Source organism: Nyctibius grandis, chromosome 7, assembly GCF_013368605.1.
Source record: "Nyctibius grandis isolate bNycGra1 chromosome 7, bNycGra1.pri, whole genome shotgun sequence".
Classification (NCBI taxonomy): Eukaryota; Metazoa; Chordata; class Aves; order Nyctibiiformes; family Nyctibiidae; genus Nyctibius; species Nyctibius grandis.
The window spans coordinates 57,183,199-57,197,054 of record NC_090664.1 but is presented as its reverse complement, the minus strand read 5'-3'; the positions used below and the strand labels follow the sequence as shown (position 1 = coordinate 57,197,054).

General features: G+C 44.6%; 1 protein-coding gene across 1 annotated transcript in view; it reads right to left on the bottom strand.

Annotated features, from left to right (window-relative positions):
* Positions 1 to 1,883: 1,883 nt before the first annotated feature.
* WNT9A (Wnt family member 9A) overlaps positions 1,884 to 13,856 on the bottom strand; it is a 57,650-nt gene continuing 45,677 nt past the window's right edge. The window contains exon 4 of the mRNA XM_068405394.1: positions 1,884 to 2,419. Within this exon, the coding sequence (XP_068261495.1) occupies positions 1,946 to 2,419 (474 nt within the window). The 3' untranslated portion in view covers positions 1,884 to 1,945. The remainder of the gene's footprint in view (positions 2,420 to 13,856) is intronic.

Below are 13,856 nucleotides of genomic sequence, written 5' to 3'. Positions count from 1 at the left end.
CAAACATCAAAAAAAAGAGACAGTACGCTTCACTTTGCAGGACCACATCACTATTAACAGTAACATCCTGTCCCTCCCCATGCCCTCACCTCAAGATCTGATGCCAATGAGCCAGGCTGGACTGCAGTTATTTGTTACCAAGAAAAAAATAAATCTTTTCTCCTCCCAGTAGATGCACGTGAAGAGCTTAAATATTAGTGGCTACTATTTGGGGGGGAAAAAAAAAGTTAAAGAAAAAAAAAAAAGAAATAAAAGAAAAAACACCTTGAAAAATAATGGTCCATCTTGGGAAACTGCTCTCGTTTTACTTGGCTAATGTCTACTACTGCTTGAAAAAACTCCAGACAGCTTTCCTCTTTTGAGAACCATATCAATGGCTTCTATAAAATTGGTGGAAATTGCTACTACTGGACAATAAAAAATTGCTACCAAAAATAAAATAAAATGCCCTTTGCTCTCCAGTGTTTCCTTAGAAAACTTCGTTGAGGCATTCACTGGCTGCTTCCAATCCCCTTTTATATGACTGAAGGATATTGCCACATCGAGTCCTGGATTGTAAGTATCCTCTTCAAAGAGAAAAAGAAATGCTGAAGGTTGTTGTCTATTTCACAGATCTACCACTGCAGTCAATTTCTGGCTTCTCTGGCCACTTGATAGTCTGTCTCTCTGTCGATTAGTTGTTCCAGGTCCAACAGTTGGTTACCATTTAGCAGTTGTGTTTTTAAAATGCAGTTCTTGATCTAGTGGTTAAAAAAAAAAAATCTTAAGGTCATAGGGTTTACACACAGCTTGTGTCATGTACCACTGCCATGGTTTAGAGTAAATGGAATGATGACCTAGTAAAGGAAAAGTCAGCTCCTCCAGAGGTCTGATCCAGTACAAAACAGCTGCTATGCAATGCAAGACAGCACTGCGTTCCAAGATGCCCTCGAATTTCTCTTGTCCTACGCAGAAACACACATCCAAATTCAACTGGCATAAGACTAAAAAGTTCCATTCAGATTTCTGAAGCAGTTACCACAGGGTGAATTCGATCAACAAGAGGTGGGAAGAGAAGAGAAGAATAAACCATGCACAAAGTGAAAATAAAACAAAAGTATCTAGTGGTTTTTTTAAAAAAAAAATAAAAATTAAGACAGCGATAGCGCTAAAGAAATGGCATTTGAAGAAATTGTTTTTAAAAAAGAACATGTGACTGGACTGAAGGGGACAGGCACATCTGGTTTTCTACTGTCTTCCCAACCTCTTGGTTATATTTCTGTCTGCAACATGGTGGACCCAACATTTTTTGAGCTCTATTCGGTGATCAAAGCATGTGGATAAGGAGCTGTCGTTAAAAAGCTTACCCTCCCAGTGGGTCTCTTTGTCAGAGCCTTGTTTGCTCGATGTGCAGAAACTCCACTAGAGGAACCATTAGGGCTGTTCCTGCTTACCCTACACACTTCTATCCAGTTGTAGAAGGGGAAAAAAATTGACCACTTCCCGTACCATCGCATTCAAAGTAGAAAGATCTTTCTTTCGTATCTGCTTAGCTCTCTAAGCAGTTAGGTAAGATTCAGGAATAAAGTAGTATAGGTTACTTATGCCAAAGAGAATATATTAGCCCAGGAGTTCATGGAGGATTGGTGAAACAATCAAGATGTTCCAAAGATGAATGATCCATCAAACTGCATGAATGACTAAGGTGAAGGTCAACTGGTGTCTAACCCCAGTGTGACAGGCACTTATTTCCACATGGTTGGACCTCATTAAAATTCAGTCTACAGGAAAACAAAACAAAAACAAAACAGCAACACAGCTGGGTCACCTGTACCCTACAAAGTGCTTATGTCTCAACATAGCTTTCAGATCCCAGAAGGTCAATCAAACCCTGTTTGTCTCCATATGTAGTTCTCATAGATCGCCATCGCCCATCACCGAGGGGTGCCATCAAGCAGAAGACGCATCAGTCTTTGCAGGTGTAAACCTCTTCTCTCTGGGTGCACTGCTTGCATTCCACATAGCAGCACCAACGGACCTGGCACTGGCATGGACGGGTGACCACCCGGCTCTGCGTGTTGTGCCCTCGCCCACAGCAGATGCTGTCACAGTTCTTGTCTTTGTAACATTTCCTTCCCGAAGTCCCAGGCGAGTATCTACTCATCATACAGAAGCTTGGGGAATCGTCAATGTAGACAAGATCCGTAGTCCTTGGGATTTGATCACTGTGACCAGGGATGGACTTCTTGGGTGGGGAGATGTCTCCTTCCCCCGTGGCCTCGTTGGTAGTGCTGCCCACTTTGAGCGATGTCTCGTACTTTTGCTTCAGCTGCTTCCCTATTTCATGGAATGGAGAGAGCTGCCTCCAACACGTTCGGACAGTACAGGATCCAGATACACCGTGGCATTTACAGGTGGTCTCCACTCCAGCTTTGATGACCTGCAGACACACATGGCCCCAAAAGAAAATCAGTTATGGGGGAATAAATCAAGGCACAGAGCAAAAAAAACATTTTCTAGAAGACACTCATGGAACGCAAAGTTGATGACAACACAAAAACCATCCATTGGAAGAGGACAGAAAACACACACTACAGGGAGTACTTGTTTTAGAAGAGTCCTAATTTCCATAAATGTGACATTTACCTGCCAGAATATTGCTTTATTGGCTAGTTAATGCTACTAGTAAAGTGTACAAAGGCTGTCCAATGCAGGCACTCATCTATGTAGGCAAGAGGTCTGAAGGTGCAATACAGCTAAGAGATTAACACATATTTTAATACCTATTTGTATATTTTACTAAGAACAAGGAGATAAGATATAACAAAAGTGGAAAAAGTTGGTTTAGTGGAGAGAAGAGGGAGAGCACTGCTCTAACACACACAAACACACAGGTGGGATGGCATATGCTCCAGAACATGAGCGTGGACTGTGGGAACATTCTCCATACCACGACACGCAGGATACCACCTCAAACTCACACCTCTCCCAATTGGCAGCACAGGCTCAGTGGAAATGTGGTTAAGTTGTGTTGTTTCCACCAGTAGCGACTAGGCATAGCATCCCACCCAATCCACTTCGTGACTCAGAAAAAAACCTTCATGGAGCTGAAATACATATATAAGCCCTCCAGAACAACAGCCTGAATCACCATCACCAAAATCAGCAGCTCCAAAAACATCCAGGTAGCTTCCACCTCTCCAACGTGTGTTCAGGATCGTATTCTGGAGCGTTGACGTAGCATGTTCAAAAGGACCTGCCAATTTTTTTCCACTAGCAATGAAGAAGTCTGCATGCACTTTTAAAAACAAAGAGTGCCATTGCTTGCTGTCCAAACACATGTTTAATGAAGCACGTTTTCATGTGAGGTGAAGCCCAAGGCTGCCTCAGTCTCCTCTGTGCCCTCCCTTTCTCTGAAAAATTAAGATGTGAAGAAATAGAAAACAGACCCCTGTGTGAAGGGCTCAGTAACTCCAGGTGCTTTAATGCAGCCCCCAGGATTTACTTTGCCTGTGGTACCAGCTGTAAGCAGCTTGGAAGGCTGGCTTCTCACACAGAGGGCTTCAAGGGGAAAAAAAAGTGAAATATGGGTTGATACTGCAGGGAGAAAAGTCCTTCCCAGTGGGTTCAGTCCTCAACTCATCAAGCAGGGACCCCTGGGGAGTATGACAGGGCTGGTGGCTGCAGGGAGGACAAGGGGAGCAGTCTTCAGTTTTCAACCAGAGAGAATATGTGGGGCAGTCACCCTGCAGGGAGATAAGGGGACTTTAAATTTTCAGTTCTGGCCCTGGGAAGAGACCCCCTGCACCAAAGGCAGAACCATCTGCCCCATCATGAGCAAATAGGAGCTGCTCCATGTCAGGATGAGGAACCTCAACTGCTGCCTTGATGCTTCAGCAGCATCTCAGGGTGAGCAGGTCCTGAGATTTGACCAGGCAAGACAGTGAGCAAGGCCACAAAGTGTTTGCAAAGACCCTGATTCAGGGGTGGAAAAGCCACATAGTTAAATGCTGTGTAGGGCTTCCAGTGAGGAGATGAAGGGAAATGGCAGCACACAGGCATTCAGGGGCGGCTGCACCCACATGTTGTCTACACAAGCCATCGTCCAGGGAAGAACAGGCTGTAAGGCTCAAGTCCCAGGCTAGCATAACTTCTATGATGTATTGGCAGAACCTTCTATAAGGTGTTTCCATCCTAGTTGAAAACATATATTTTATTATCTCCACAAAAAAAAAGCAAAGCACTTATGACCAAGGTCTTCAAACTCAAGGTGGAAGAGAAAGAAAGACATGTATACCTTTGGAAACTGAAATGGATTATGTCTCCTCCACACCAGGACTCTCATGTTAAACTTTGTACTTGCTTATGCCTCTTGACTGCAACTATCAATGGCAAGTCTTGGTTTCAAATCCTTTCTTAAAATATTTATTTATTTTATTTCAACAAACACTTGCAGTGGGTTTTGTAATGAGAAATTAGGCTCATCTTACAGATTCCCTAAAGGATGGAAATAACTTCTTCAAAATACCAGAAAGTAAATCATGGAATCACAGACTGGTTTGGGTTGGAAGGGACCTTAAAGAACATCTAGTTCCAACACCCCTGCCACAGGCAGGGACACCTTCCACCAGACCAGGTTGCTCCAAGCCCCATCCAACCTGGCCTTGAACACTGCCAGGGAGGGGGCAGCCACAGCTTCTCTGGGCAACCTGGGCCAGGGTCTCACCACCCTCACAGCAAAGAATTTCTTCCTCATATCTCATCTCAATCTCCCCTCTTTCAGTTTAAAACCATTCCCTCTTGTCCTATCACTCCATGTCCTTGTAAAAAGCCCCTCTCCCGCTTTCCTGTAGCCCCTTCAGGTACTGGAAGGCTGCTAGAAGGTCTCCCCGGAGCCTTCTCTTCTCCAGGCTGAACAGCCACAACTCTCTCAGCCTGTCTCCATAGCAGAGGTGCTCCAACCCCCTGATCATCTTCATGGCTTCCTCTGGACTCATTCCAACAGGTCCATGTCCTTCTTATGTTGGACATAAGTTGTATACGTTTAATTTATTCCCAAAGCAAAAGAAAGTCAATTGCCATATAGGAGAGTGTCCAGATCTTGCCTGGGGATAGCTTGCATGGGAATAGCTCTCTTCAGACCACCACAAAGTGTAAATACAGAAAGAAGACCAGAGCCAGTGGAACCACAGGGTTCACATATGAGATGGAGGGAACGGAAAGAGGTTATTTTCAACAGAAAAAGCAGCATAGGAAGGAGAAGCAGTATCAGGAAGGGAAAAGAAGAAAGCAGAGTCAATCATTATTCATCTTGGAGAGAGACAAAGATGGTAACAGCCCCCCAGGTGCTGTAAAGGACCCCATGCCCATAAACTGATTGATGCTAAACAAAGGATCTCATCCCTTTTCAAATCAGACTGCAGTAATGATGCTTTACATCACAAAAGCATATCCATCTCCTTATAAATAGCATCCGAATGTTCTCCACCATCTTCTCCAGAGATAGGTTTACACTTCGGGCTCCTCCATGGGCAACATGAAAGCAAGTACATTGTCTGAACAGTCACAGATAACCTGTGTTTCGTCCACAGATTATAAACAGTTATTTATAGTTCTAGTTCTCCCCCCCACCAAAATAACCTACATTTTTAATTTAAATGGGTAAGGTATAAACCACCCCTTAAAACAGCAAGTTAGAAGAGAGTTTGTTTTATAGAGCTACCTCCTGTCAAGGTACTACTGAAAGTGCCCTTCCTTTGGGCATGTATGGTACCTAAAAAGGAGAGAAAAAAAAGATCTCTGCCCATTATGGCATCTGCCCATTATGGCATCTGCCAACATTATGGCCTCATGACAGCAGAAGACTGGCTCCAGTCCATTTCCTGACCATCCGGTTCTTAGTTATTTGGCTTCATGAGTCCTGCTGAGCACCATGTGCAAATGTGCAATAGGTCATGGACTCAGAGTTGGGGTCTGGCCCAATCCTGATATTAGAGACATTTTTAGAAAGACACTCTGCATAATACGGCCTTCAGCAAAGCCTGGCCAATGGTCACACTTCATTCCTGCGACAGCCAAGACCTTTTCAAATGCAATCCAATAATACACAGTAGCATTCAAACAAGTGACGGTTTACAGAGAGAGATGTGTTACTGCTTATAGTAGTCAGCTGGGCCGGCTTGGTTAGGGGCTGTCACGCTTTGCATGCCAAAGTGTCTAGCCAACTCTGCAAGAAATCCCACAATGTCAGACAAGAGCGTACAGAACACATTTCAACACCACGGAAAAAAAAAACCCCTCACCCATACTGTCCCTCATGTAAAGTCACATTTCACTGGTTGTCCAGAAGTGAGAGCCGAGTTCATGTGAAACAAAGATCCTATACCTGATTTCACGCTCAGACCATCAGCAAACTGGGCAAAATTGCTGAGATACTTGCAGAAGGGCTACACACTACAGTCATTCATCAGTTCAGGCTTTTCTCAACCCTTCCACCCTCCCCTGACCCATTTGCATCTGCTCCACCTGGAAAAAGAGGCGACCACCATTGTACAGGAGATGGGAAAGCAAGAAACCAACAGGAACTGGCTCAGCTAGTAGACACGCTCCTGTGCACGGGCTTGGCTAGATTTAGAGCTGATTGAGCAAGGCATGGTCATGCAATACAGGAAGGGAACCTGGACATGGGGCTGTTCTTGTCAGGAGCCACCTCTCCAGAGCGCAGTGGGAGAGTTGACATTGCAGGTGTGGTATATCCAAGGTATCCACATGGGGCTGGTAGATATGGCACAACACGTGTTGGAAATCCAGATCCTGATGGATTGGCAGCTAGCACATGGCGGCAGACCTTCAGTCAGGAATAGCCATGTAGGTTTAGGCACCTGAATCACACCATCCAGCCAGGATTGACCTCACTGAGGCAGACATTTGATTTTTAAATGCCTACATTTGAGAAACACCTCTAAACTCCCATCTGACTCAGTGGAGCCAAAGCAGGCAAGAGGATCCTGCAAGGGAGCAGACACCCGCACACGCTTGGCTGAACAGTTCTCCAGGCTCCACCAACTGTGCTGACCACATCTCCACTCACTAACAGGAGCCTAGGGACCCAGCTCACACAGAGGCACCTCAGTTCAGGTATCTTAACCTGTGGGACGAATTCAGGTGCCTAATTATCAGCATCCAGCATTATTTGAGATACTGTAAAACATTGCGCTTCATCACCAGTTGCCCCTCCAGAAGCATAAAGGTCTCTCAAAGGGTAGTAATGCAGATATTTAGGTAGGTGAATCCTACTCTCCTTGTCTGTGCTTAAACAGTGATGAACAAAGCCCCTAAGGAAACATAGTCTGTTTTTTTCCTGACCCACTTCTGGCTCCTTGTTAAGCAGTGGCTAGGACAGCTTAGATGTTGTGCACTGGTGGACCAGAGCATAAAAGGTTTCCATTGTCCCCATTCTCATGAATGCACCAGTTCATGAAATCCAGCATGTGGATTTTCATATGGCCACTGTGCAAGTGTGGTGCATCCCTACTGCCCCATAAACCTTCTCCTTGAAGGGTCGGGAAAGGCTCAAGAATGTTACGAGGCAGCTATAGTGAAAATCCTAGAAAAATTTCTTCCCCAGCCAGCCTCCCCTGCTGCTGTCAGTCACGATGCAGTTACTTAAGGCGATGTGTTATGGAGAACTGCTGCCTACAGGCCCCTAACCAGCCATGAGCCAAAATGTATCTTGGCAAAGCCCTTCTGCTTCCCGTCTCATTCCCCAGCTTCACGAAGACCTTCCTCCCCTTGTTGCAGGCTCCTGTCAGAGACACTTAAATCCACCTCGTTCCTCGAGGAAGCAAAGCAAGACTTATCCAAGTCAGCAGGTTGCTTGGAGCAGTGTTAGTGAAACCTTTCCTGGCTGAGCCCTGGGACAAATGGGTAAATGCCTAGATCAAGCTTTCACACATGGAAGGACTTCCAAGATAGAATAACTTAGCTTTTATTACCAAAACAGTCTAGGGTACACAAGGCAGAATAAGACATTAACATAAGCTCATCATTTCAAGAGCCACAGATTGGTCCTGTTTTCTTCTCAAGGCACATCACAGTTCAGAGCTTGATCTGCCTCCATCCTACATAGACTTGAACCTCTCTTGAACGCACATAGCATCATCACTTACTTAATAATGGTATTTCCTCTACATCATGCATGCTTCTACCTTGTCACAGGTGTGAAGCAAAAGATATCAGCTTAAATCCAAAGCAGAAATTATGTCAAGCTCCCTATGGCCTAAACACCATAGCTACCATACATAGAGTTGTAGTAACTCAGGAGTAACAACATAAGTGTGCATTTGAATCCTTATTGTGTTACATGCTGTAGAGAGCTTCTACCATGAAAGCAAAGTTGAACGAAGACTACTAGTGGGTCAGGGATAGCATCACACATCGAAATTATGTCCTCCCACTCTTCTCTGAACAACCTCCTCGTCTGGTAGTCTCACAAATAAGAGAGCAGTTTCAGAGGAAAATAAAGCTCTTTGAGCAAATTTGTTTGACTTAGGAACACAAACTCCCATCGATCTTGTCGTGAGAACACCAAATACTGACAAAGGCACAATAAGGAAAACAATTATGATAAAGCAAGACTGAACTGTCTTTATTGGTGCTTGCTGCTAAGAGGAAATTAGATAGTCCTGCAGGACCGCCTGCCCAAATAGCTTCACAAGAGCCACAGGGAAAAGGGATCACAGCAGAGCATTGCTATGCAACATGTAATCCTTCCTCACAACAATGGCTTGCTACGAAGCTCAGACTAAGTGCCCCCGTAATGATCAGTCTCAGACATGCTGCAACACACAATTTCTCAGTGTTTTAAGCTGAAACACTGAGCACAGATTCCCATTCATTCCCAGCTGGGTCACGGGGCTCTGGCAGCGGTTTTTCAGACAACTCTTGTCTGGGCAGCAGCAGTGCGAAGCGGACACGCAGCCGTGGGAATTCCTCGGTTATAGCCCCGCTGTCGTCATGGCTGGTCTGCGGCTCCAAGGCTTCAAACCATTCGCTATGGTTTGCGGGAGAGGAGGGAGCAGATGAACCTCCTTAGTTAAGCTCATCCAGGAAAAAGCCTGCCCTTGCCTAGTCTTACTTCAGAAAGGGCTTTGGGATGCTGCTTTACAAATCAAATCTCTTCCATCCTCTATTATCCATGTCCTCCTTCAATTTAAATAGGCTTAGTTATTCTCTCAGCTCAAGTATTAATGTTTGCTTGGACAGCAGCCACGGTCCCCATTTCTTCACAATGCCCAAATGAGTAGAAGACCAGACTTGTCCCTTATCATTCAACCAATGGTGATGGCCAGTGTTAAAAATTTCACAGACTGTTAGAAGTTTTCTTTTCTTTTTCCTTTCTTTTTCCTTCCCTTTTTTCTTCTATCTTGTTAAAATCCCTTCTTTTAAGCCTGTTCTCAATCTGTTTTTTCAGAACAGTTTTCCCTTTCCACTACCTTTCCTTCTTTAAAAATATGAACACTCATATTTAGTGAAATATACATTAAAATAGAAACACTTAAACATAGAATAACATAACCCTCCTTTAAATTGAGAACTTTACAAGTATTTTTTTCCCCCCTTCAGTATTTCTAGTGTGCTTCACATGCTAAGAAAGCTCTACATAAACAACTAACTGCAATTACTTATGGTACACAGCAAGTAATTTTTTCCAGTGTTGATTTCCAGGCCTTAGAAAGACTTTGGCTTAGCCCATCTCAGCCTGAAAGAATCACACAGAATCACAGAAGCAATCAGGTTGGAAGAGCCCTCTGGGATCATCGAGTCCAACCATTGCCCTGACACCACCATGGCAACTAGACCATGGCACTAAGTGCCATGTCCAGTCTTTTCTTAAACACCTCCAGAGATGGTGACATCTGGAGAAGGAGGGGAAAATCCAGAGAGCATGCTTATGCATTCCTACCTGTCGTAACCTGGAGCAATTAATACTAGTGGTGGCCCTGCAAACTGATCTGTACATCCAAAATCAAGAACTAGTCTCAGAGAGATGGCTATTTGCTACGTTTGATTTGTACCTCAGTAGAAGTACGATGCTAGACTTCATGCCACAAACACTCCCCCCTAAAGAAACTACCAAAAGGATGCATCATGTCTTATTTTTTCAATGCACCAACTGTATTAGTGAGCTCATATGGATTTGTCTCATTGAAAAGAGCAACTACTACACTTTTAGGTGGTGTAGAACAACAGAGGGATTCGCATTTAAGCTTGCCTGCTCGACAAACTCTGGAGTTTGACTGGAATCATGTTTGTTAGTTAGGAACCATATGAGACGGGATGGGCAGTGCTTGTAAACACTGTCTCTGCAACAGGAGACCAGGGTGCAAGTCTCTGCTTCCCTACGCCTGTGCATGACCTTTAGTAAGTCACTTAATCTTTCTGGGTCTCAATTTTCCCTCTGTAAAATGGAGATACAGAAATGAAGAGGGTGGTATGCTCTGATAACATGTTACGTGATAGCTCGTGAAGTTCCTCAGACAGATGATAGCTGGGAAAATATCTACCTGATATGGAGAGTCCGTCTCCAGCACAGGAGGCACGCTCAGCCCTCGAGATAGATCCCTGCCAGCACCGCCTAAGGGGAAAAGCCATTCCTTGCTCGGGCTTCCAAAACAAGCAAGTCAACAGCAAGGAAAAGTCCATGCACCTCCCACTATCCTCTAGAGAGCATCCCCTATGGTTTCAGAGATCCAGGCATAACGTGTCTCAGGATGGGTCTGGACTTGAACCCTACAGCGACAAAGGTGACAAGGATCCTTCAGGAACGTGCATATAATCTGTGCAGACCAAAACATATGGGTTGATATTGTGCAAAACCAACTAAGGAAACCTCATGAAGGGAACCAGTTTCAATTAAGGATATTGCCTAAAGAGAGCCCTTTTGAGGGGGAGAAATTTTCTTGTTCTCTATTTCTGCCCTCCCGTAGTTTCGTACTAAACACTCTTGGCTCTCAAGGAGACTGTGGTTGTACCCCTGACTTCAGGGTCCTGAAGGCAAAGGCTTGCTTGTGTCCTTCCTTCTGGAAGGGAAAAGTGAATGAGAACATGACAATTTTTTTTCCTTGGGTAACAACAGCCCCCTTTAATAGTGCCCCTTGGATCTGTAAGACATGCTTGACCAGACATACCTCTGGAAGAGGTCAGCACTCCTGGGATTAAGAAACTTAGCAACGCTCCAGAGAGAGAGTTGGAAAGTCATGTTTAATGATACTTTGCTGAGAAACTGGGTAAATTTAATTAAAACATCACTTACTCAAGCCCAGTGGAACTAATTGAGTGCTCTAATATTCCGACTTTTCATTAATGGGTTACAAAAGAGGGCTGCACTTGTGTGTACACGGGGGAAAAAGAGGGGGAGTATATAGTGAAGAGAGCTTTAGCAAGGCTGCCTGTGCTTCATCTAATATAACCAAGAAACTTCATTGCTGGCAACGGAGCTTTAATACAGTTGACTTCTCTCACCACCACCACCCCCCATCCCCTTGACACATACACACATCTCCCCCCAACACACATCCTCTCCACCCAAGACCCTTCTGAAAGAATAGATGAATGAGCAGGAGTAGATTTGGCAAAGGAAGGGAAATTGCTTTTTTAATAAGTGGTCTATTCAGAGCTTCTACTTTTCAATAAAGAGAAGGCTGGAGAAGTCCTGGTCTAATTACCTCATCCTCACGCTAGACAAGCTCGCCCTTTCATTAGCGATTGAGGTCATATCATATAACTTTGTGAGCCATCACAGGCACAACATGTTCAGTGATTATTTCATTGGTGGCGGCAAAATTACAGTCGGCCCATCAAGGTTGTAAAAAAAAGAAGTAAAATAATAATTAAATGAGAACGTCTACCAAGAGACACTAAAACTAGGCGGGATAGGATAATGTCACCCTCGCAGAAATACGCAGATTGTTTGCTAGCGTGACACCATGGAGAAACTGCCGTGTTGACCAGAAGGGTAGAGTCCTGGCTGCCAAATCAGTCAATTAAACACAGGTCCTTTTTTTTTTTTTGCTGGGTCTCAAGAGACTATTTATACATTTTGCCATGGTTGGGAGTAATTAGATGGGAAGGATTATATGTTGTTAAGACTCAGTGAGAGACCACCAAGCTTGTGCTATATCTTTAATAGATATTCCTCCACCCCTTCAGCAAACGCACATGCACATCCACACATACACTGGGAGTACACCAACACAGGCTGGCACTGCAGCAAGCTCCTGTAGCAAAGTACTCTGAAATAAAGTCTCCTTGTCCATTCCCACAGATTAGAGGCCATAAGAGCATCTTAGTTGTATAATGAGCGCTCCAGTTCAAAATTGTCCAGTGCCAAAATGGCACAAATAAAGGCTATCTGCACTCCTTCGATACTGCCTTTGATTCACATCAAATACATACATGTTATTGCCCAAATAACCAAACTAGGTTAGCTCAAAGTGGTTTCAGACTGTCATAACCACTAGGTCAGCATCTCTTACTACTCAATGGTTGGAAAGTCTATAAGGCAGTAGTTAGTAGATGGGTAGCTTCTTTGGAGAAAGAAGAGTAGAAGAAACATGCCAAGTTTCATATTTAACCCACTGCTTCATCAAGGAAAATATGAATAAGTTCAGCAAGGGAACGTAGTACTGCCTGCTGAGCAACTCTCATCCTCCACAAACACTGCACTGGCAGTGGGACCAGGAGGAAAGAAGCAGGTTGAACCTGATATTAACCTACACCCAAGTGTAAGTAATGTCAGAGACAATCCATCAACCACAATCCATCAACCACACCAAGAAGGTCAATGCTCAGGCTTCAAATCAGTTTCGGTATTTTGAAACCTTAAGCAAGCGTTGCAAGTTTTGACCTTGCAATTTCAAAGCCAGCATGGGTCCTCATCCCCAACTCGAACATCTCTGATCATCTTCTTAATGACACCTTATTGTGCCAACGGTTTTGGTCCACACATCCTGTCTATATAGATGTATGTTCTCCTGATCTTGAACCACCACCCTCGTAAAAGCTTCCCTCTCAACGTGCAGTTTGCTTGTTCTCTGCCTGGCTTCACGGTGCTGTTGTGAATCTGGTGGGCCTGCTTGACTTGCCTTTCAACCAGCCTAAGGTACAATTATTCTAGGAGCATAAACAGAGAAATCGTTTCAACCACTGCTGCAAATGGGCAAGGAAAGCTGTCAGACAGCAATACCAACTCGACAGACATGGCGTGGGTGGACAAAAATAGGAACACCAGATCACTGACCTGCAGCAAAGGTCTTGGACTTGGATTGCCATGAGGGCTCTCAGTGTCTGGACAACCGTCACAACTGTTACTCAGCTGTTTTGCTGCAGATATCATACTAGTGCTTAGAAACCACTGCCAATGACCAGGGCCTGACAGTGCCAAGTGGAGGCAGAGGATGCAAGAGAGTCCCTGACATCTCCCTTGCCCCTGGGAACTAGCTCACAGTGGGATCAGGACAAGAAAGGGCAGGCAGAAAGGGGAGATTCACTCCCTCCAGCTCATCTTTGGAGTTCGTTTAGCTCCAAGTCACATAGACAGTGTAGAGCAGAGACGACAAAGAAGGACACCTAACCTAAATCCAAGAGTGAGTCTCAGCTATGTGGTCATCCTGACTGCAGCTACTGGGGTGGAGAGCACAGGGAGTTAGGTCAAGTCCTTTGTGGAAGTTTTTTAGCTACACCACTGCTGGAGGGGAGATATTCATAGAGTTACGAAAACATGTCAATGACAGCTAAAGCCACAGCCTTGTAGGTTTTGACAAGACCGTATTATATGACTCTGGAAAGGGAGGAGAGCAGGGACATCTCTCAGCAAT